This window comes from Esox lucius, chromosome 11 (genome assembly GCF_011004845.1).
Source record: "Esox lucius isolate fEsoLuc1 chromosome 11, fEsoLuc1.pri, whole genome shotgun sequence".
Lineage (NCBI taxonomy): Eukaryota > Metazoa > Chordata > Actinopteri > Esociformes > Esocidae > Esox > Esox lucius.
This window is the reverse complement of record NC_047579.1, coordinates 7,903,228-7,928,736: the sequence shown is the minus strand read 5'-3', so window position 1 is coordinate 7,928,736 and position 25,509 is coordinate 7,903,228. Positions and strand designations below refer to the sequence as shown.

General features: G+C 44.2%; 2 protein-coding genes across 3 annotated transcripts in view; one reads left to right on the top strand and one right to left on the bottom strand.

Moving 5' to 3' along the window:
- Nucleotides 1-3,145, top strand: part of LOC109615477 (NLR family CARD domain-containing protein 3-like) — a 35,963-nt gene extending 32,818 nt beyond the window's left edge. Inside the window, 2 exon segments of the mRNA XM_034295557.1 lie at nucleotides 2,319-2,365; nucleotides 2,595-3,145. Of these exon segments, the coding sequence (XP_034151448.1) occupies nucleotides 2,319-2,365; nucleotides 2,595-3,145 (598 nt within the window).
- Nucleotides 1-25,509, bottom strand: part of LOC109615482 (zinc finger protein 501-like) — a 1,152,720-nt gene that overhangs the window by 227,647 nt on the left and 899,564 nt on the right. The gene's annotated exons all lie outside the window — the stretch shown is intronic.

Sequence of the window (25,509 nt, the reverse complement as noted above, 5' to 3'; positions counted from 1 at the left end):
GTATATGACACTCTTGCCTTATTAATACAAAACATTAGAACAGATGCAGAGTTGAAAAATGCTAGTTGGAAATGCAAGAAGAACACGGGATGCGAAAAGGCATTACAATTTCCCATGCCTAGAAATGTATTTTATTATTATATCCTTATTTATTCATAATTCTATTAGAAGGGCCTTGTACCCTGTATGCTTGATTAATTACATATGCTAAAAGACTTTCTTTGTCTCCAACTTATGATGCCAGTATCTATGTTCAGGGACAGTGATGAATGGAATGTCGGCTGAGCAGGGCCTTGGCTCCTTTTAGCAGTAAGAGGGACAGGCCTCTGCCTGTGCCATAAAATCACCAACAGGTTTCGAGCCCAACAGGTGTTGTTTTTGGAATGGTTGTTTTGAAACTGCGTGCATAAAAGGTTAATGAAATCCGGTCACTTCGAGGGTTGTCAGTAGGAGTAGGAGTCGAAATTATAGAGATGTATTTGAAAGAGCAGATTAGTCAAGAGTGATATAGAGCTAGTTATTTCGATAGTAGTCATGGAACAATAAATTGAGAGTCATACAAGAGAATAATTTAGTGTTGGTTAGCTATTATTTGAGAGCCATACAAACGTGTAGGTAATTTGAGAGGTAGATAAGATAATTATTAAGAGTTTTGCTTAGCTAGGTTCTTGGAAACGGTAATAGGATTGTGTATTAGAGAGCAATGGAGAATGTGTGGGTAGGATAGTTAATTTCATCAACAAAAATAGAGACGAAAATATTTGTTAAAAACCAATTTTTCATTGGCAGTGGACGAGACGATAACTGACTGAATAGAAATAGAACAAAATGAAAATACTTTTGGTGTTGTGGTCCCTGGATATGTATTTATAAATAGGGTATACCCTAATTTGTTAACTATAAAAATAAATCTTCGGTTCTCCCCTCATGCTCCCCTCATTTCTTACAAACTGATATTTCCATCCATTTGAATTAAACTGCATGAAAAATAGCGCATGTGCAATACGCACTTTCCACTGGCTTATTACATTTTGGACATTTCACGCTTCCATAATGTGCACAACACTGTGCTTAAATTTTTTATTAATATGCCTAATTGTAGGCAATATCAGTACTGTAAGTGAAACATTATGATATGTCCCATTAGCCTTGTTTGATAGGGTGATTTGTTTAAGCTACTATAGATTAATGAGACACTGAATGGACCAAAATCAGTTTAAAAAAAATTTGACATAGGTTTTTCTGGATTTTGTTGTTGTTATTTTGTCTCTCACGGTTTAAATAAACCTACCATTAAAAATATAGACTGATAATTTATTTGTTAGTGGGCAAACATACAAAATCAGCAGGGGATCAAATCTTATGTGTGTTGTTACATACATTTAAGGGATAAAATACTTCACAGAGTTTTAGTTTTCTATGAATAACAACAAGCCCTGACTAGTGACAAACTATTTTTGAACGGTTCTTTTTAGGGGAATGTTGGAAACAAATTTGCATTGTTAAATGGAACCCTTCATTTGCCTCCTTAATTTTTTGATCTAAAACAACAACTATTTTCAGATGAGGTAGCACATCTTTGAGTTTCACATGTATTTTTCCAGTAGAGTAACGTCAGTAGAAAAACTGCCAATCCAATCATTAGGAAAGGTAAGATGTAACCTATTTTATTGTTCGTTTCACGTCTAACAAACTTCTAGTCTACTTTTTAGCCTTTTCATTGGAGGCTGTTGTTACTTTGTTCTGGGATTATTTTGATAGGCGTTTTTTAAATAAAGTGTTGTTAGGAGCCAAATGATCCGGCTCTTTCAGGTGAATGAAGCCAGAAGAGTCGACTGACTGAAAAGACTCTGTCCACTCTGGTGTATTACAATGTCAATGGACCTCCACATTAAAACATGATGACTGATGGACGACACCTGTTCACTCTGGTGTATTACAATGTCAATGGACCTCCACATTAAAACATGATGACTGATGGACGACACCTGTTCACTCTGGTGTATTACAATGTCAATGGACCTCCACATTAAAACATGATGACTGATGGACGACACCTGTCCACTCTGGTCTCATTCAAAACATCTTAGAAATCACAGACGTTTGGGATTAAAATATTGCCCATTTCTGCATCACAATTTAGATCATAATTTGATTAATCATCTAACCTTAGTGGTGTGTGTATGATGGGGAAGGGATGTTTTGTGTGTGTGCGAGGAGGGGTTGTGTGAATTTGTGTTTAATGAGTGTTTGTGTGTGTAAGAGTGTAAGACAGGTTGCGTGTCATTGAATGATGACACACTCTGTTTCTTCCACAGTTTGGATCATGGTGGAGAGTGGACGTTGAAATCAGGACTGAAGAAATGTAAGGGATTTATTATACAGAACATTTTACAGCTGGTGTGTGTACACATGTATGTATGTTTGTGTGTACATGTCTCTGTGTGTAAGTGTGTGCATGTTTCATTATGCGTGTGTGTTTCTGCATGTTTTGTCTGAGTGTCTTAATATATGAAATACAGAAATAAAACATGCATGTGTGTGTAAAATATGAATCATTATGTGTAATATTGTTTCTTGGTTTCGTTCATCAGACATCTGTGATCTCACACTGGACCCAAACACAGCACACAGAAACCTCTCTCTGTCTGAGGAGAACAGAAAGGTGACATGGAGGAGAGAGGAGCAGCCGTATCCTGATCACCCAGAGAGATTTGATGTCTGGCTACAGGTGTTGTGTAGAGAGGGTCTGTCTGGACGCTGTTACTGGGAGGCAGAGTGGAGTGGGACATGGGTTAGGATAGGAATGACATATAAAGGAATCAACAGGAAAGGAGGAGGTGGTGACTGTTGTCTTGGACACAATGACAAGTCCTGGAGTTTGACCTGTGATGATGACCGTTACTCTGCTTGTCACAATAATAAGAAAACTTTCATACCTGTCACCTCCTCAGATCCCCACAGAGTAGGAGTGTATCTGGACTGGCCAGCCGGTACTCTGTCCTTCTACAGGGTCTCCTCTGACACACTGACCCACCTGTACACATTCAACACCACATTCACTGAGCCCCTCTATCCAGGGTTTAGGGTTCAGTACTCCTCAGTGTCTCTGTGTCAGATGGTCCCTGTGTCAAACACAGCATGATGTTTCACTATAATCATGGTCATGTTCAATAGGATACACCATAGTAAAACACAGAGTAAATGAGCGAAACCCAATATGAACACCTCCGAACACACCTCATTGGTCAGCGACATATCAGCTCATGTTGGGGAACCGTCCAATCACAATATCAGACTTCATACTGACTATTTAATCATCAGGTTACTCCCTCAGTCTGATGTGTTGATGGTCTTATTAACATGAGGGTGTGACTCCACCCCTGCCTCAACCTGTTTTGTTCTGTGTTATTTTAATGGGGGATCTGTACAGAGTACCTTACTCAGTGTCTTTGGGGATTACTATTAATGATATTATGGTGTTGATATTGTTATCAGTAGTATAGTATATATGATCATGTGATGGCACGGCAGTGAGTTACTCCAGAGGACCAGAACCTAATGCCAAGACCTGTACAATTATTGTTGTTCATGTTCCAATAGATGGTTAAAACTAATACATGGTGTTTTCGGGTGGACCTCTCTAGTAGTGAGTAAATATATCATGTGATTGTAAATGTTCCTGATTAAACACCACTGATGATGTAACCTGTAAACTAGAGTCATTAATCAGAGTCAAGACCAAGACCAAAGGAAGGCGAGACCGAGACCAGAACAGCAGGAAAAGGGTCGAGTCCGAGTCAAGACCGAGACCAGAACAATATAAGTCCTATTTGAGACTGGGTTTATAGACGTGTGGGATGGTAATTCCATCGATCGACACTCTTAAAGGAGTAAGAAACAGAGACAAAATTCTCTTGGCACAATATAACAGTTTATTAATTATTTGCAAATAAGAGAGATGCGTCAAACGCTTACAAACATAATCGTCTGAGGAGTCTCTAACTTAATACATTTTTTACAGTTAAGAGTTCCTATCGATGGAATTACCATCACAACAATTAGTAGGCAAGTGTGTATTCTGATCGTATTATTATTTCTATGCACATTTTCCGACTCCAAACCATATAAACTTGAATGCTCATTGTACTGAATCATTTTCAAGTGATATGTATTTGTGTAATGAGGGAGGGTGTGGCAACAGTGAATAACACCTTATATCAAGGTGTGCATAATTACTAGGCAGCTTCATGACCTCAGGTAAAATGGGTTAAAAAAAGATTTAACTGACACTGAAAAGTCATACATTGTAAAAAGCCTTTCAGACGGATGCAACACTCTTGAAATAGCTAAACTATTGAGTCGTATTGACCACCGGACACTCAAACATTTTGTTGCAAATAGTCAAAAGCATGGAGAGGACAAGAGACGCAAATTAACTGCAAAAGACTTGAGAAGAATTAAACGTGAAGCTACCTGGAACCCATTATCCTCCAGCACCACCATATTCCAGGATTGCAACCTACCAGGAGTGTCCAGAAGTACAAGATGTCAAGTGCTCAGAGACATGGCCAAGGTCAAGAAGGCTGAAAGAAGACCACCACTGAATAAGATTTTTAATGTACAGTATAGATTGGGCAAATAGGTTTCGGCATATACAACAGCGTGTTCCAGGTCCTGCCAATATCCAGCAACTTCGCACAGTCATTGAAGAGGAGTGGATCAACATTCCACAGGCCACAATCAACAACCTGATCAACTCTATGCAAAGCAGATGTGTTACACTGCGGGAGGCAAATGGTGGTCACACCAGATACTGACTGATTTTCGGACCCCCCGCACTCCCCTAATACAGTAAAACTGCACATTTTAGATGGGCCTTTTATTGTGGCCAGCCTAAAGCACACCTGTGCAATAATCATGCTGTCTAATCAGCATCTTGATATGCCACACCTGTGAGGTGGATGGATTATCTTGGCAAAGGAGAAGTGCTCACTAACGCAGATTTAGACAGATTTGTGAACAATATTTGAGAGAAATAGGCCTTTTGTGTACATAGAAAAAGTCTCAGATCTTTGAGTTCAGCTCATGATAAATGGGGGCAAAAACAAAAGTGTTTATAATTTTGTTCAATGTATATTCCCCAGAGAAAGATCAAAGCTCACTTTTCTTTTGTTTTAAACATTCAGGTTTGAGGTTCAATTATATTTTGGATTGACTGAGAGCATTGTGTTTGTTTAGCAATGAAATAAATCTTGAGGAACACGATTAGTCTAATAACTGTGCACGCAGTGTAGATCGATCACAGACGACAAAAAGCATTTGTTGGTTAGTAGAGCATGACACCAACCTCATCATAGCCATGTGGGGATATATTTTATTCAGGGTTCATTCCAAAGAAAACACCCAACAATCAAACCAAGAACTCTTAGTATTCCAAAATAAAATGTAAAAAAAAATATTCATATCCCTCCATGAAACTATTTACATCAATATATGTTATTGTATTTGAATTCATAGGCTGACTAATTGTAACTCCTGACTAATGGAATTATCTGTAAAAACACCTAAATTAACTTTACAACACAGAGCAAAGTCAACAGCATTCATGGATGCTCATATAGACAGATGAAGGTGGTAACATTAAAAAGGGGACATAATACATACAGTTGTGCTCATACGTGTGCATAGCCTGGCAGGAATTGTGAAATATTGGCATTGATTTTGAAAATACAGTCCCATCTTTTATTTAAGGTCTAGTTAAGGACAGTGATCATATGAAGCCATTTATTATCACATAGATGTTTGTCTCTTTTTTAAATCATAATGATAACAGAAATCACCCAAATGGCCCTGATCAAAAGTTTATGTTTGGCCTTGTTACAGACACACAAGGTGACACACACATGTTAAAGTGGCAATTAAAGGTTAATTTCCCACACTTGTGGCGTTTTAAATTGCAATTAGTGTCTGTGTATGAATAGTGTCGACAACGACTAAAACAAATGCACTTCAACTCAGGAACTTGTGAATCCAATAGACTTGAATGAAAATCATAAAACAATGACAGACATCAAAACCAGGCCCTTCTGCAGATACACCCAAAGTTCTAAGTCCAGGACCATAGCTTTTTTACAAAACCTTCACACATCATGCAATCTGACCATCCTTTTTGGAAGTCCCCCTAGGGCGGGGTTTACCTTTTGTCCCCTATCTCTACCTGAGTGTCCTTAGTTTGGATCAGTATCTCATGAGAAACTCATGGTTCATATTCGGGTCACACTTCCAGTGAACCCAAAAGCTATACATTTCAAGGTCATAAATGTCTGGACACGGGATGCTGCTCTGCTGTGATGCACTACTGCTTATACACCCAGGACAGGTGTCAAGACAAGATACGCCCACCATAAAGGCCATATATATCTGAGAACTCATTGTCTGTGTGTGTGCGTGGGTGCATCATTCAAGAAGTCTTTTTCTGTGTGTCTGGATTGCAAATTAATATATTTCATAAAGCCTGTGATTATGCATGCATATTGATATATTCATAAAGCGTGTGATTATATAAGCAGTTTACAGAAAATTCCCTCACAATAGTCAATGAGTTTGTTAGCTCTCACGTGGATGCACTGAGCAGGTGAGATACTGAGCCATGGGGAGCAGAAAAGAACTGTCCAAAGACCTGCGTAACAAGGTAATGGAATTTTATAAAGATGGAAAAGGACATAAAAAGATATCAAAAGCCTTGCAAATGCCAGTCAGTCCTGTTCAATCACTTATTAAAAGTGGACATTCTGGGGATCTCTTGATGACAAGCCAGGGTCAAGTAGACCAATAAAGATTTCAACCAAAACTGCCAGAAGAATTCTTCAGGATACTAAGAAAAACCCACAGGTAACCTCTGGAGAATTACAGGCTGCTCTGGAAAAAGACGATCTGGTTGTTTCAAGAAGCACAATATGACAAAACCGTATTTTCCGCACTATAAGGCGCACTTAAAAGCCTTTAATTTTCTCAAAAAACAACAGTGCGCCTTATAATCCGGAGCGCCTTATATATGGATCAATTGGTTAATTGGTTGATCCATACTGGTTGTACACGGCACTCAAGGCGCTCTGTCAAAATGTTTCAGTATGAAAAACCAATAAAAACAATGTAATAATAATAAAATGTTCAGTACGACTGGTAAACTACAAAGCCGCACCGCTTGCAGCATTACCGCTTGCAGTTTGACTTTATCTGACTGTTTTGTTGACCTTTAGCACAGCTCCATCTAGTGGATAATAACGCAACCCCAGTCAAACTTTTGACTGCAGTATCTTCTATTCTATGCGCCTTATAATCCGGTGCGCCGTGTATATGAAAACAGTTCTAAAATAGGCCATTCATTGAAGGTGCGCCTTATAATCTGGTGCGCCTTATAGTGCAGAAAATACGGTACTTGAACCAGAATTATGTGATGGAAATTCCATGTATCGACACTCTTAAAGGAGTAAGAAACAGAGACAAAGGTCTCTTGGCACAATTTCACGTTTATTAAATCATTTGCAAATGAGAGAGACGCGTCAAACGCTTACAGAAATAATCATCCGAGGAGTCTCTAACTCCATACATGAACAATCCGTATTTATTACATAGAAAAGGGGTGTGGTAAGATGCTGCCATCTGTCTTGTCACATGAGAGTTTACCCAAAGGCCGGGCTGTCCCCCCACCTTATCCTTCTCAACTCCTGAGGTGACACAATGTCTGGATAGTCAACAGAGACACTAAAGGGTTATACAGATTTACAAGTACCCCTCTAATCCACCCGTGCCGGTCAAGGATGTCTCCTATTCAAACACCAGACCCCTCTCGGCATCTTTAACTAGTAACTCATTCATACATGTATAGGACGTCAAAGAATACATCCTTCTTCTAGGCAGGAGGACATGGCCCAAATACCTAATAATCCTCTGATATTATACAGACATGTGTATCACAATCAAAGTACAGATTTACATATCAGCCAATGGAAAGACACACATTTCTCAAATGCACCTTAGTTCAAAATGTCCATAACAATTAGCTGCATGTTCGAGTTACCAGAAAGAAGCCTTTACTGTGCCAGTGCCACAAAAAAGCCTGTTTAGAATATGCCCGACCTTGACACGCCTCACAGCTTCTGGCAGACTGTAATGAGGAGTGACAAGACCAGAGTTTTATGGTCACAACCATAAGCGTTATGTTTGGAGAGGGGTCAAGAAGGCCTATCGTGAACAGAAATTACTGAAAATACTTGCAGACAATTTGCATTCTTCTGTACAAAAAATGCACATGGGACGCTATTGGACTTTCCAGCATGACAGTGACCCTAAACACAAGGCCAAGTTGACCCTCCAGTGGTTACAGCAGAAAATGGTGAAGGTTCTGGAGTGGCCATCACAGTCTCCTGACCTTAATATCATTGAGCCCCTCTGGGGAGATCTCAAACATGCGGTTCATGCAAGACAACCAAAGACTTCACATGACCAGGGGGCATTTTGCCAAGACGAACGGGCAGCTATAACACCTGCAAGAATTCGGGGCCTCATAGACAACTATTACAAAAGACTGCACACTGTCAGTGATGCTAAAGGGGGCAATACACAGTATTAAGAACTAAGGGTATGCAGACTATTCTTTTATTTTCTTTGTTGCCATGTTTTGTTTTATTATTGTACCATTCTGTTACAACCTACAGTTGAATATGAATCCCATAAGAAAACAAAGAAATGTGTTTTGCCTGCTCAATTATGTTTTCTTAAAAAATTCTATATATAGTACCCATTCTCCAAGGGTATGAACTTTTAAGCACAACTGTATCTAATAGTTGGTCAGGTCTCACTCAAAATAAAATTAATCTTCTAGTAGCAAGTTACCACATTGTGTATAGTGTAATACAGTAAAAAAAAAAAAGGAAATTGTTGTATAAAGAATACGATAGATAACCAGAGTAAGGTTGTGACGACTGCGCCCTCTGCTGCTTCACCTCCCCCTGCAGCGGACGGGCTCCGGCGTTCGACGTCACCGGCCTTCTGACACCATCGCCCATCTCATCATGCTTGTCACCTGTGTCCTGTTTAGCCCACCTGTTCCTCATCCTCATCATTCCCCCCAGTATATATGTTCCCTCTGCTCCCCCTGTCTTTGTGTGTAATTGTCTTTGTATGAAAGAAGAGCAGTGTACGCTTCGGATCGACTGCATTCTGAGTTCTCGTTCTAGTATTAAAAAACTGCATTCTATCACGCCATTCTCCTGCTCCTTCTTTATCCGCCCCCCCGAAGACGTGACAAAGGTTCACTTCTTTAATATTGAAAAATAAACTCAGCAGGACAGAATAAAGCAAATGCCTCACATATCAACTAACTTTACTACACCTACACATGTGCAGCAGACAGTGCATTTATATTAATAAATATAAAATATCCAAATTTCTAAATCAAATACACATTTGGTAAGCTAGCCCTCTATGTAACTAGCTAGTTAGTGAAGAGTTGGTTAGCTCTGTGAGAATACATGAAGAGAGGTTTGGAAATTAAACTGAAAATGAGTGTCTGAAGCTTTTCATATTCCTCACCATCTTGCTCATAGCAACATAGGTCAGACGTTAGCAAGACATCATGTACAGGAAATGTAATCTACAGGCAGAAGATGACAATACAGACTAAGATTCACATCCAGATATATGATAGGTGTTGCTGATACTAATACAGGCCAAGGTACACATCCAGATATAAGATAGGTGTTGCTGATACTAATACAGACCAAGGTACACATCCAGATATACGATAGGTGTTGCTGATACTAATACAGGCCAAGGTACACATCCAGATATACGATAGGTGTTGCTGATACTAACACAGGCCAAGGTATACATCCAGATATACGATAGGTGTTGCTGATACTAATACAGGCCAAGGTACACATCCAGATATAAGATAGGTGTTGCTGATACTAATACAGGCCAAGGTACACATCCAGATATAAGATAGGTGTTGCTGATACTAATACAGGCCAAGGTACACATCCAGATATACGATGGGTGTTGCTGATACTAATACAGGCCAAGGTACACATCCAGATATACGATAGGTGTTGCTGATACTAATACAGGCCAAGGTACACATCCAGATATACGATAGGTGTTGCTGATACTAACACAGGCCAAGGTACACATCCAGATATACGATAGGTGTTGCTGATACTAATACAGGCCAAGGTACACATCCAGATATACGATAGGTGTTGCTGATACTAATACAGGCCAAGGTACACATCCAGATATAAGATAGGTGTTGCTGATACTAATACAGACCAAGGTACACATCCAGATATACGATAGGTGTTGCTGATACTAATACAGGCCAAGGTACACATCCAGATATACGATAGGTGTTGCTGATACTAATACAGGCCAAGGTACACTTCCAGATATACGATAGGTGTTGCTGATACTAATACAGACCAAGGTACACATCCAGATATACGATAGGTGTTGCTGATACTAATACAGGCCAAGGTACACATCCAGATATACGATAGGTGTTGCTGATACTAATACAGGCCAAGGTACACATCCAGATATACGATAGCTGTTGCTGATACTAATACAGGCCAAGGTACACATCCAGATATACGATAGGTGTTGCTGATAGTAATACAGGCCAAGGTACACATCCAGATATACGATAGGTGTTGCTGATACTAATACAGGCCAAGGTACACATCCAGATATACGATAGGTGTTGCTGATACTAATACAGGCCAATGTACACTTCCAGATATAAGATAGGTGTTGCTGATACTAATACAGACCAAGGTACACATCCAGATATACGATAGGTGTTGCTGATACTAATACAGGCCAAGGTACACATCCAGATATACGATAGGTGTTGCTGATACTAATACAGACCAAGGTACACATCCAGATATACGATAGGTGTTGCTGATACTAATACAGGCCAAGGTACACATCCAGATTTACGATAGGTGTTGCTGATACTAATACAGGCCAAGGTACACATCCAGATATACGATAGGTGTTGCTGATACTAATACAGGCCTAGGTACACATCCAGATAGATGTTAGTTAGCTTCGCTTGATGGTTTTGTCACTACCCATGTCTCATACCCCTCAGCCTCCAACTAATTCATACACACTGTCTTTCTTCCCTTTAACTGCCAGTCACAAATATACTATTCGGATTTGGTTATTTATGAAACACAAACTGGTGTGCGTATACAGTCCCATTTCCAAAAAAGTTAGGACACTGTGTAAAATGGAAATAAAAAATGAATGCTAAAGATGTGCAAATTATTTGAACCCTTTACTCAAAAGAAAACTGTATAAGTACAACATATAAAATGTTGAAACTGAAGATCTTTCCTTGAACAAATATAATCCCAATTTGATGCCAGCAACAAAAAAAAGCTGGGACAGTGGCAACAAAAGCCTGGAAAAGTTGTGTAATACAAAAACGAACCTAGTGGAACATTTCACAACTAACTGGGTTAATTGGAAACAGGTCAGTAACATGATTATTCCAGAGAAGTCAGAAGTTAAGATTGGGGAGGGGTTCACCACTCTGAAAGACTGCACGGTTAATAGTGCAACAATATAATAATAAAATATCTCACTATGAAATTGCAAAAAGTTCTCATCATCTATACTACATAATATCATTAAATGATTCAGAAAATCGGGAGAAATGGTAGTGATCTTTGGGCCCTCAGGCACCACTACATTAAAAACAGACATGGTTCTGTAGTGGACATCAATGAATGGGCTCAGGAACACTTCCAAAAACCATTGTCTGTGAACACAGTACTTCACTGCATCCACAAATGCAAGCTAAAACTCTACCATGAAAAATAAACCATATATAAACAAGATCCAGAAACGCTGCCTTCTTCTCTGGGCCCGAGCTCATCTTAGATGGACTGAGGCGAAGTGAAATTAGTCCTGTGGTCTGACAAATCACAATTTGTAATTATTTTTGGAATCATGGATGCTGCATCCTCCCGGATAAAAGAGAAAGGGACCATCCAGCTTATCAGCACACAGCTCAAAAGCCAATATCTGTGATGGTATGGGGGTGCATTAGTGCACATGACATGGGTGACCTGCACATCTGTGAAGGCACCATTAATACTGATCAATATATTCAGGTTTTAGAGCAACATATGCTGACATCCAGACAACCAGTCTTTTTCAGGCAAGGCCTTGCTTATTTCAGCTGGACAATGCCAAACTACATTCTGCACGTATTACAACTGCATGGCTCTATAATAAAAGAGGCTGGGTGCTAAACTGGCCTGCCTGCAGTCCAGACCTGTCAATCACTGAAAACATTTGGAGAATGATGAAACGAAAAATATGAAATAGGAGACCCTAAACTGTTGAGCAGCTGAATACCGATATCAAAAGTTGGTTGATTTATAACTGTAGCAAGCTAGAAAACGTCAGCTAACCGCTAGCAAACGTCAGCTACCCGCTAGCTAACAAATTGTGACCAGCAATTCAGTGCAGTGAAAATTAATATATATTGCCACATCAAGATTTGCCATGCTAATAGACTCCTACCCAAAAAGAATGAGTGCTGTAATAAAATCAGAAGGTGCTTCAACAAAGTATTATGTTAAGGGTGTGCACACCAGGTTATTGTGAGTTTCTTTTTTTTTTTCAAAAGATTTCAGTTTGTTTTACAATTTAATTCACGTTATAGGTCGCATTAAAGATGGAAATAGTTCTGACATGATTTATCTTTGTCTCATTCTTTTACATCACAAGAACCTGGCATTTTAACAGGGGTGTGTAGACTTTTTATATGCACTGTAACTCCTTATAAGTACCAATTTGATTTGCTTTGTGCCCTAAGCTCAGCTCTTTCCAATCATAATCAATGATCATACATCCCCCCTGCTTTCACTTAATTACAGTTTTTTCCAACTGCTTACGTCTTTTCAATTAACCAATGTGTGTTGTATTTTGAATAGATGTGTTTTCCCAATGGTACCCTGAGATTTCATTTTTATTATGTATGTAGTGTCTAGGAGCAAGTGTGTTGCAGAAAGGAGCAAGTGTGTTACAGAATTGCAACTAAAGTGCAAAGCAGCGCTTTTGTTTAAGTTATTGTTACACTTTGTTTAAGGTATAGTAACAACAACTTCAAGTTATGTTACTTTGGTTTAAGCATGCGTCTATAGTGTTCAAGCAACGGGCAAAAACTGTAATGCCACACTGGGTCCGTACATCACTTTTCTGGATGCAATTTACACAATGCTTGTCCCTGATCCAGATCACGAGCCTGCTAGATTTGTGGTTATATGGGACAATGTTAGTTTTCACCGGCTGATTTGGTCCAAAACTGGTTTTCCACCCATCCACAATTTTTAGTGTTATACCTACCCCCATATTCACCTTTCTAAATCCCTTAAAGGAATTATTCTCAGCCTGGCGCTGGAAAGTGTATAATGGCCAACCCTGTGCCCGCATGCCGCATCTCCAGGCAATGGAGGACGCATGTAGGGACATAGAGGTTGCCTCTGTCCAAGGTTGGATATGCCATGCTAGGAGATACTTCCCTCGATGTTTGGCAAGAGAAAATGTAGACAAAGTATTGTGGCCAGACCGAGCCCGGAGAAGAGATGAAGCGTAGCTTAGCACTGGTGACTGCCCTCTACCAATTCCTGGATGTCAATAAAACACATTCCCCTTGTTCCATCATATATCCTGGACTTCACACAAGGGACAGGCTGTCCTCCCCCACATGGGTAACCTTCTCAACTCTTGAGGAGTCACAATGTCTGGACAAACAACAGATAGACACTAAAGGGTTATACAGATTTACGAGTAACCCTCTAATCCGCAGGTGCCGGTCAAGGATGCCCCCTAGACAAATACCAGATCCCTCTCTAATTCCTTTTCTTATCCAAACATGGGAACTCAGTCCTTTAACTAGTAACCCATTTATACATGTATAGGACCAAGTATACATCAGTTCAAGAATTTCCACAACAGTTTTACAGGAGGGATTTGTTTAAGGTGCAGTAGTGTGTTTCATAAGATGGATTTATTTAAGGTGCAGTAGTGTGTTTTATAGGATGGATTTGTTTAAGGTGCAGTAGTGTGTTTTATTGGATAGATGAGGATCAGAGGGAGAGGATTGAGGGGGTGGAGAGAATCCCGGCCATCAGGGGAGATGGGGACCCAGACACTCAGCTGGGGGACTCCTCTGTCAGAACCAGAAGGACACCTGACATTAATTGTGATGCTTCCAGCATCGGTGACTTAAACATGTGGTCAGAAGGTGTGTCAGAGCCACCTCTCACCTGCTCCCTAAGCACCTCGGAGGTGAAAAACTTCATCATGGAGTTGCTCAACTGGCCTTGCCACATGCCAAGTATTGAGAGGGTTATTAACATGGTGACTGAGGCTTCTGCTAAGTACTTTTCGCAAGAGGGATGGAGGGATCAGGACTCAGGAGAAGAGGGATGGAGGGATCAGGGCTCAGGAGAAGAGGGATGGAGGGATCAGGGCTCAGGAGAAGAGAGATGGAGGGATCAGGGCTCAGGAGAAGAGGGATGGAGGGATCAGGGCTCAGGAGAAGAGGGATGGAGGGATCAGGGCTCAGGAGAAGAGGGATGGAGGGATCACGGCTCAGGAGACCAGTGGGAGACTGATGTCAAAGAATGAATCAAAGGACTTGTTCAACCTGGCAAAGTTCAGGAAGTCAGGACATTGTTCCTTGTAATCGTATCCAGTGATATTCATACAGTTCACTAGTTAATAAATACGTACATTTGATTTGGCTCTGTAAATAGTTTTCCTGATATCTGTTAATATCATAAGTGGTTCGACAGGGTAAAATTGGCCCACCCACCCATGTCTGGCCTTATTTAGTGTTGACCCACATACCCCCTCCCATGTCTGGCCTTATTTAGTGTTGACCCACATACACCCACCCATGTCTGGCCTTATTTAGTGTTGACCCACATACCCCCACCCATGTCTGACCTTATTTAGTTTTGACCCACGTACCCCCACCCATGTCTGACCTTATTTAGTGTTGACCCACATACCCCCACCCATGTCTGGCCTTATTTAGTGTTGACCCACATACCCCCACCCATGTCTGGCCTTATTTAGTGTTGACCCACATACCCCCACCCATGTCTGGCCTTATTTAGTGTTGACCCACATACCCCTACCCATGTCTGGCCTTATTTAGTGTTGACCCACATACCCCCCACCCATGTCTGGCCTTATTTAGTGTTGACCCACATACCCCCACCCATGTCTGGCCTTATTTACTGTTGACCGACATACCCCCACCCATGTCTGGCCTTATTTAGTGTTGACCCATATACCCCCACCCATGTCTGGCCTTATTTAGTGTTGACCCACATACCCCCACCCATGTCTGGCCTTATTTAGTGTTGACCCACATACCCCCACCCTTGTCTGGCCTTATTTAGTTTTGACCCACGTACCCCCTCCCATGTCTGGCCTTATTTAGTGTTGACCCACATACCCCCACCCATGTCTGGCCTTATTTAGTGTTGACCCACATACCCCCACCCATGTCTGGCCTTATTTAGTGTTGACCCACATACACCCACCCATGTCTGGCCTTATTTAGTGTTGACCCACATACCCCCACCCATGTCTGGCCTTATTTAGTGTTGACCCACATACCCCCACCCATGTCTGGCCTTATTTAGTGTTGACCCACATACCCCCACCCATGTCTGGCCTTATTTAGTGTTGACCCACATACCCCCACCCACCAGTACACAGGCTTATTCACAGAGAACAGCTTGTGGTGAAAAAGATGCCAAGTTGCCTTAAAACTGATTTGGAGGAGGCAGTTAAAATGGTCAACTCAATCAAAGGCAAGGCCCTCAACTCGCATCTTTTTAAAGTCCTGTGTGAAGAAATGGGGAGTGAGCACACAAAGCTTCTCTTCCACACTGAAGTGCGCTGGTTATTCCGTGGCAAGGTCCATTGCAGCCGATCAAAAATGGTGGCGAAGCCGCCTATCAGGAAGTGAGTGAGTTTCAATGCAACCGTTTGTCCAATTGTCTCGAAACTTGGTATCCTTGGTCGGAATGAGGTGCTGTGGATGTGCGCGTATGTCACCTGCCAACAACTTCCTGTGTCCGAGAATTTCACAGGAAGTGAGGGCGTTTCTCAGTAACTGTTTTTCCGATTGTCACCAAACGTGGTGTCTGAGGTTGGTCTGAACGTGACGCTGATCGGCCATGTGGGGGTGCTGTTTCGGACAATCTGTTTAAACGCTCATTACCGCCTAACGCAAAACCGAATTGCTGGGCCTACTCTCGGGCTTTCGTGGCAAACCTTATTTTATTACCTTTCACTTACCTGCAGACAGGTTATTTAGGGCTCTCTGATGTGCATGAAGACTGACAATTGCTTGCGAAAGGAGATGGATTCACTGGGGTAAAGATCCCCTTGCCAGCTGATCTCTGCTGACCTGATTTTTCTGCACACTGTCACAGTCAGTATCCCCAAGAACATCAACACAAGGTTTATTTCTACACAAACAATTCATGTTTCTATTAAGTTTATTATTGTTTAGGGAAAGTGTGCCAAGATTTGAGGGTTTTGTGGTGTTTTGTCAAAAATAATTGTCAAATAAATGTTTCTGATTGGCTAAAAGTGAGTTCTGGAATGGTAATTAAACTCCAACATACAGGAAAGTTGAGCAGACATTTATTCTACATATTCAGGACACCTAATCATGATTGATTTCCTGCCTGTTGGGCCCTGTCCGGGCCTCCCCCGGGTAGTGCCACATTGGCGCCACAGTGTTTTTCCTAGCCACTGAAATTCAACTCTATTTGTTTGCTCCTTGGGATTTAAGGCCGAGTGTCTCTGTAAAAGCACTTTGTGACAACTTCTGAAAAAGGGCTTTATAAACACATTTGATTGATTGATTGATTGACATAAAAGAAGTCTGTATCCCATGAAGCAGGGCAACGGAACATTTAGAATGACTGGTATACAGGACAAATAGACTTAATCACTGCAGTGGGTTTTCTGTAGCAACCAATACCCTGTATCAAATTCACTAACAATACATCTGAATATAAACAAAAACACGTCTTCTACTAGTACATCTTTGCTTGTTTTATTGACCACTGTGGTATAAGCGGTTTAAACACCTTTTTCAGTATATTACTTTACAAAAGTGAATCTGCTACACATCATCCAAATAAATGAAAAAGAACACAGCTTAGTCTAACTCAATTCTCAAAATGTAAGGTCTGGCATCTGGCCAAGCCGTCAGGCCTGGTTCGGGTCGGGCTGATGTGATGTTAATTTCATCAATCTGAACTCATTAATAAGGAAGTACAGAGACGAAATTCTCTTGGCACAATTTAACAGTTTTATTAATTATTTGCAAATAAGAGCGACGCGTCAAACGACTACCAATAATCATCCGAGGAGTCTCTAACTCCATACATGAACAATCTGTATTTATTACATAGAAAAAGGGGTGTGGTAAGATGCTGCTCATCTGTCTCATGTCAATCAAACACATGCCCTTTGTTCTATCACATGTCCTGGGCTTGACACAAGGGGCATGTTGTCATCCCCCATCTGGTTAACTTTCTCAACCCTTGAGGGAAACTTAAGCATCTGGACAAACAACAGAGACACTAAACGGTAATACAGATGGGCAGATTTACGATCAACCCTATAATCTATTGGTGCCGGTCAGAGGATGCCCCCCCTAGGACAAATACCCGATCCCCCTCTCCTACATTCCTAAGGAACAGAAAGGACTGACACCCTTCTTTGTCTAGGCAGGAAGACATGGCCCAAATACCTAATAATCCTAAAATGTACAATGTCGTGTTTAAATGTTATTTTTGATTTAGCTGAATATATTTAGACGAGAACTCCGTCCAGGGCTACAGGTCTGAGCAAGAGGTTATTGGAAACATAGACATAATATATAAAGGCTAGACGTCTCAAGGCGCAGTCACTTCCGGCATCACCGGTGGCCATCTTGTCACAGGCAGGCTTCCTGGCGGGCTCTGTGGTACCTGATGTAAGGTGAGTGATCAGCACTAACACAAATACTCTTATCTCGCTGAAACCTTGACGGATTTACAAACAGTTAGGTTTCTTACAAACGGTATTAACGTGGCTATAATTCTGAATGCTTGAAAATGTTGAAATTGCTGCTTTTCTTTTCTAAAAACATCTAAATCGTGCAGCATAGTTGGATCACGGCTACTTGCGCAAGATATCAAGCCAGATATCACAAACGAGCTGTTACAATATTTGTGGATGTGGTTGTAGTTATTTGCTGCCTAATAACAATAAGCTTTGAGTGAGACCTATGGCAGCTAACCTTACAGTTTAGCTGCTAACCAGCAAAGTTGCACATGATTTTCAATCCGGTTGGTTCCTGTGCTGCTTGAAGGACAGCAATATGTCCTGACCTACAGGTTCAGCCAGGACCACTTGGAGCTTCTCTTCAACTCCATCAGAGCATCTGGTAAGGATCATAATTTATATTTACCAGCCGCAACACTAAGTGACACAGTGTCCGCAAATGCATGTATTGTTTTCAGTTTGTCGGTCCATATGTTTTTTTACTTTTGTTAACATGTTTTTTGAAGACTTACACCCTAAGACATACACAATACCTGGAAATGTCCCAAACCATTTTGAGTATTTAGAAAAATGTCCATGTTTGACTATTTGTTTGCAGAACTTATCATCACTGATACAGTCAGAATGTAACGAGGACGCGCATGGAGGACGCGCACCACCCCTCCCGACGTGGTGTTCGGTGCGCGTCATCGCCGGCCTTCTAGCCACGCCGCTCCTCCTCCCACGGCACTGTCATGTCTTGTTATTGCACACACCTGGTGTCCATTCCCTCATTAGGTTGCCTATATTAGTTCCCTTGTTTCTGGGCGTCTTTGTGTGGTATTGTTCTATGTTTGGTGTTGTATTGCAAGTCTATTGGACGCTTTTGCGCTCTTGCTGTTACGCGTGCCATTTTTTCGTTTAAATAAGAAAGAAGATTATCTACCTCCCTGCGTTTGGCTCCTTTATTCACACACCCTGACACACCGATGACAGAATACCACACCTCCAGAATGGAGCCAGCGGGGAGCGACCTCATCCACCAGCATGGGAGCATGATCGCGTCCCTGGGGGAGGCCGTGACAGAGATGGTCCAGGCTATGCGGTGGTTGGAGGCGAGGTTGCCATCTGAGCAGCAAACCCCGACACTCAACCCGGGTGGAGTGCCCCTGCCATCGTCTCCACCGTCGCAGAGGAGGACCATTCAACTGAGCCTTCCTCAGGGATTCAGCGGAGACGCAGCCCAGTGCTCTGGGTTCCTGCTCCAGCTGGAGCTCTACTTTGCCTCCCTCAGCCCTCACCCGGGGGATAGGGAGAAGGTCTCGGCCCTTGTCTCCTGCCTGAGGGGCAAGGCGTTGGACTGGGCCAACTCCGTTTGGTCCACCAACGAGCCGGAGTTGGCCCATTACGGGGCGTTCGTCGGCCTCTTCCGGGCCGTGTTCGATCACCCGCCCGACGGCAGGGAGGTCGGTGAGCGTCTCGTGCACCTGAGGCAGGGGACAAGGAGCGTGCAGGCCTTCGCCCTGGAGTTCAGGACCCTGGCGGCGGGGTCGGGCTGGAACGACAGGGCACTTATAGATCATTTCCGGTGCCACTTACGGTCTGACGTCCGTAGGGAGCTGGCATGCCGGGACGCCATGTTGACGTTCGACCAGCTCGTCGACATGGCGATCCGGCTGGACAATCTGCTAGCCACCCGCGGACGCACCGGGAATGATCAGCCCCCTCCGGTACACCCCGTCGCCGGACCTGAACCCATGGAAGTGGGAGGCGCCGCACGTAGGGAGACGGTGCGGTCTAGGGAGTGTTCCTTTTGTGGGAGGAAGGGACACTCTGCCTCCTACTGTTTCCAGCGAGAAAGGGTCGAGCGGAGGAAGCCTGACACCCCTACACCTAGTCAGGTGAGTAGACCACACACACTGTCAGGGCTCTCTGCGAAGCACATGACACTCTTGGTGGCCTTCCCTGATTTTCCTGCTAACTCTCAGTGTAAGGCGCTCGTAGACTCAGGCGCAGCTGGGAATTTTATGGACAGCGGTTACGCACAGAAACTGCGCATTCCGCTGGTTCCATTGTCTCAACCTAGGTCCATTACGGGCTTAGACAGCAAACCACTAGGCACTGGTCTCGTTGAGCACGTCACAGTCCCTATCACGATGACCGTACAGCATGCCCATACCGAACAGATTGAGTTTCATGTTATTCACTCTCCTGCTTTCCCTGTGGTGCTGGGTCTTCCATGGTTGTCGGGACACGACCCAACTATTTCCTGGTCGCAGAGAGTGTTGACAGGGTGGTCTCAGGGGTGTCAGGAGAGGTGTCTAGGTGTTTCCGTTGGTGCGACCTCGGTGGAAAGTCCAGACAGTGTCTCCGCAGTGCGCATTCCCCCGGAATATGCCGATTTAGCACTGGTCTTTTCGAAGACCATGGCTAGTCGTTTGCCACCACATCGGTCCGGGGATTGTGCTATAAACCTAAAGGGAGATGCTGTGCCGCCTTATTGTCATGTGTATCCCCTGTCGCAGGCAGAAACCGCAGCGATGGAGACCTATGTGGCCGAATCCCTGCGGCAGGGGCAGATCCGCCGTTCCACCTCGCCCGCCTCCTCGAGTTTCTTTTTTGTGAGGAAGAAGGATGGGGGTTTGCGTCCGTGCATTGACTACAGGGCGTTAAATAAACTGACGATCCGGTACTCCTATCCTATCCCCCTGATTTCCCAATATATTGAGTCAATGCATGGGGCGCGCTTCTTCACAAAACTGGACCTCCGGAGTGCGTACAATTTGGTGAGAATCCGAGAGGGAGACGAGTGGAAAACCGCCTTCAGCACCACCACGGGTCACTACGAATACCTGGTGATGCCGTATGGGTTGATGAATGCCCCGGCAGTGTTTCAGTCCTTTGTGAACGACGTGTTTAGGGACATGCTGGGGCGCGGAGTTGTGGTTTACATTGACGACATCCTCGTGTATTCCACTACGCGTGCTGAGCATGTGTCTCTCGTTCGCAGGGTGCTGAAGCGACTGTTGGAGCATGGCCTGTACGCTAAAGCAGAGAAGTGCGCATTCTTCCAGCGAGCCGTCTCTTTCCTCGGGTTTCGGATTTCCGCCGGTGGGGTGGAAATGGAGGTCGATCGCGTGTCAGCCGTGCGTAATTGGCCCGTTCCCACCACGGTTAAGGCGGTGCAGCGATTCATTGGGTTTGCCAATTTCTACCGTAGGTTTATACGGGGCTTCGGCAAGGTGGCAGCTCCTATTACTTCCTTGAAGGGTGGGCCGAGCCGGATCACCTGGATGGCCGAGGCAGACGTCGCATTTCGCACCCTTAAGAGAATGTTCACCTCTGCCCCGGTTCTGGCTCACCCCGATCCGTCACTGCCGTTCATAGTGGAGGTGGATGCCTCGGAGGTGGGGATAGGTGCTGTATTGTCCCAACTGTCGGGTACCCCTCCTAAGCGTCGCCCCTGTGCTTTTTACTCACGAAAGCTCAGTGAGGCAGAGCGCAACTATGGCGTCGGTGACAGGGAGCTGTTGGCTGTGTTTAACGCCTTGACTGTTTGGAGACATTGGCTCGAGGGAGCGAGACACCCGTTTGTAGTCTGGACCGACCACCGTAACCTGGAGTACATCCGGGCGGCGAGGAGACTGAACCCTCGCCAGGCCAGGTGGGCGTTGTTTTTTGCCCGGTTCGATTTCACGCTTTCATACGTTCCGGGTACAAAAAACGCCAAGGCAGACGCGCTGTCTCGGTTGTGTGACGCGGGTGAAAGGCGGGTAGATGATACACCGATTCTGCCCGCCTCATGCATTGTGGCGCCGGTTGTGTGGGACGTGGACGCGGACATTCAGCGAGCGTTGCACAGCGATCCTGGGCCTCCCGGGTGTCCTGCGGGTCATCAGTACGTCCCGCTGGATGTCCGTGACCGTCTCATTTACTGGGCCCACACGTCCCCTTCCACGGGTCACCCGGGCATAGACCGTACTGTGCGCTGCCTTACCGATAAGTACTGGTGGCCTGGTCTGGCTAAGGATGTGAGGGCGTACGTGTCCTCCTGTTCGGTGTGCGCTCAGTGTAAGGCACCTAGACACCTTCCGGCGGGTAAGTTACTCCCTTTGCCCGTTCCACAACGACCATGGTCTCACTTGTCCATTGATTTTCTGACCGGTCTTCCCCCCTCACTAGGCAATACCACGGTCCTGGTTGTTGTGGACCGGTTTTCAAAGGCCTGCCGGTTCCTTCCCCTCCCTGGTCTCCCGACGGCCCTGCAGACCGCAGAGGCTCTATTCACCCATGTCTTCCGGCACTACGGGGTGCCGGAGGACATTGTTTCTGACCGGGGCCCTCAGTTCACGTCTCGAGTTTGGAAGGCCTTTATGGGCCGGTTGGGGGTCTCGGTCAGCCTCACCTCCGGGTTCCACCCCGAAGCTAATGGGCAGGTGGAGCGTGTGAATCAAGACCTGGGGAGGTTCCTGCGGTCCTATTGCCAGGACCGGCCGGGGGAGTGGGCGGAGTTCCTGCCCTGGGCAGAGTATGCTCAGAATTCACTCCGTCACTCCTCCACGTCCTTGACTCCCTTTCAGTGTGTCCTGGGGTACCAGCCGGTCTTGGTACCCTGGCAGAGCCAGCCCGAGTCTGGGGTTCCGGCGGTGGACGACTGGTTCCGGCGCGCCGAGGACACCTGGTCCCTGGCCCATCGACACATCCGGCGCGCCGGGGTTCGCCAGAAGTCCGCTGCTGACCGCCGGCGCAATGACACCCCGGTCTACGCTGTGGGCGACCGGGTCTGGCTCTCGACCCGGAACCTCCCTCTCCGCCTGCCCTGCCGGAAGCTGGGCCCGCGGTTTGTAGGGCCGTTTAAAGTCCTGGGGAGAGTGAACGAGGTAACCTATAAGTTACAACTTCCCCCTGATTACAGGATTAATGCCTCGTTCCATGTGTCTCTCCTCAGGCCGGTGGTGGCTGGTCCCCTCCAGCAGTCTGAGGTGCGGGAGGTCCCTCCGCCCCCTCTGGACATCGAGGGGGGCCCGGCGTACTCTGTCCGTTCCATCCTCGACTCGAGGCGCCGGGGGAGGGGCCTGCAGTACCTGGTGGAGTGGGAGGGGTACGGCCCGGAGGAGCGTTGCTGGGTGCCGGCGGTGGATGTTCTTGATCCGGAGCTCCTCGCCGACTTCCATCGTCGGCGCCCTGATCGTCCTGCACGGCGTCCTCCGGGTCGGCCCCGGGGCCGGCGGGGGCGCGCTGCCGGAGCCGCGCGTCGAGGGGGGGGTACTGTAACGAGGACGCGCATGGAGGACGCGCGCCACCCCTCCCGACGTGGTGTTCGGTGCGCGTCATCGCCGGCCTTCTAGCCACGCCGCTCCTCCTCCCACGGCACTGTCATGTCTTGTTATTGCACACACCTGGTGTCCATTCCCTCATTAGGTTGCCTATATTAGTTCCCTTGTTTCTGGGCGTCTTTGTGTGGTATTGTTCTATGTTTGGTGTTGTATTGCAAGTCTATTGCACGCTTTTGCGCTCTTGCTGTTACGCGTGCCATTTTTTCGTTTAAATAAGAAAGAAGATTATCTACCTCCCTGCGTTTGGCTCCTTTATTCACACACCCTGACACACCGATGACACAGAATTGTATGATAATGTCATCCAACCTATTTTATGTGGAAAGATCATTCAGGGGTGGCTAGTTCTAATTAGTATTTGTTTGTAAAAACGTTTTAAGCATAAAATAATTTAAAGCATGTATTGAATATCTGTGTACTATAATATCTTTTTTTATTTATTATTATTTATTTATTTTTAAACGATGGCTGCAATAACAACCCTAATGCCAGCCAGTTCAAGTACATCTTTAGGATGTAAAGCGGATGGCCCAGTGTGGGGTTGTTAAACCATGCAGAGGCAATGTGACGGCACAGGATGACACAGAGTCCCTACCAGCTGTCATCGACACCTCTACAAGCCTGTCAGCTGTAGATGTGTCCTCTGCAGCAGGAGGAGAAGATCTTCCATCCCCGTTTGCTGACATTCCTGCCCTAGTACATGATCACAGCTTCCTTACCGTCCACTTCGATGGTCTACGCTCTCTTGTACATTTTAGGTGAAGGCTAACTGAAAGTCGATTTTCCCTATAACCAAAAGTGCCAATAGTCACAATCTGGGGAAAAACAATATCACGATTGTCCAAAAAGAGAAGTGTTCCCTTAATTTCCCCATGCTTATTAATGATTATTGTTATAAGTTATGATATTACTAACTCAAATCTCAGGATTTGTTGTGCGACAGAAGCTGTCGTGTGATGTCTGCCGTGCCAGCCTGGTGACATGCTGCATCTGCCATCAAGGACCAGAGCTACCACATGCTGAATTTAAAAAACAATGGAGGTCTGGTGATTCCATCAGAGGGAACCGTGAGGGTCATCAGGGCGGCACAGTGGGTCATTCGGCAGTCATCAGGCAGTACCAGACGATCACAGCCCATCAAACTGCTTGAGGTTGTTTACATTGTCTGAAAAAGGATCGGTTCAGAGGATGTTTGTGTTGGGATAGACGCCACCACTATAGGCTGTTAAAAATAATTCTGTCCCTGTTTTTTAAGTTAAGGCTGCACCACATTGCCAGAATTACAATCCTCAGTTTACAGAGCAACAACATGCAACAGAAACCTAATAAAACTGTCCTTTTCAAAGGGCATTAGCCCAAGGTATGTGTTTTCAAGGTACTGTCTTCTTTTACTTCAACAGTAGTGTAGTTCTCTCTACAGCATTTCTTTTTTGGATATTTGTAAAGGGGAATCATGTACCTATTTTGTTTTGTGTGCAAATAAATGTTGCTTTTATAATAGTTTAAAAATAGAGACTTGTGTAATGATTCCATATTTTTTGTAGTCATTCTATATCAGAACCCCTGACATACAATCCAAATAGTCTACAAGTAATATCAGTGTTACATTTCATTTCATTATACTTCTACACGAAGAGGTTGCCACACAGTAAGCATTTTATTGTCAGAATTTTGTCTGACAAAGTCCTATGGGGAGTTTCCATAGGGCATTTTAGTATACACATGACCATACCTTGGCAAATAATGGTCTAAAGTACTCAATTTCATTCTATATTGATCTGTTTTTGCACACAGCTTCACAAGACCTGGTGCTAGGGCTCAGTTGTGTTTCTAAAGTCATATCAAGTGACCTAGAGGGCTGAAATGTGGTCAGTTCAGAGATGCTTGTTATCCGGCAGAAAGAAAAAACATGTAGTAATTAAAATTATTTTATAATAGTAATTTTATTATAATAGTACAAAAGTGTATATGTCTTGTTGCCATTCTGTAGCCTATTTATTGATTTAACATAAATACCTTG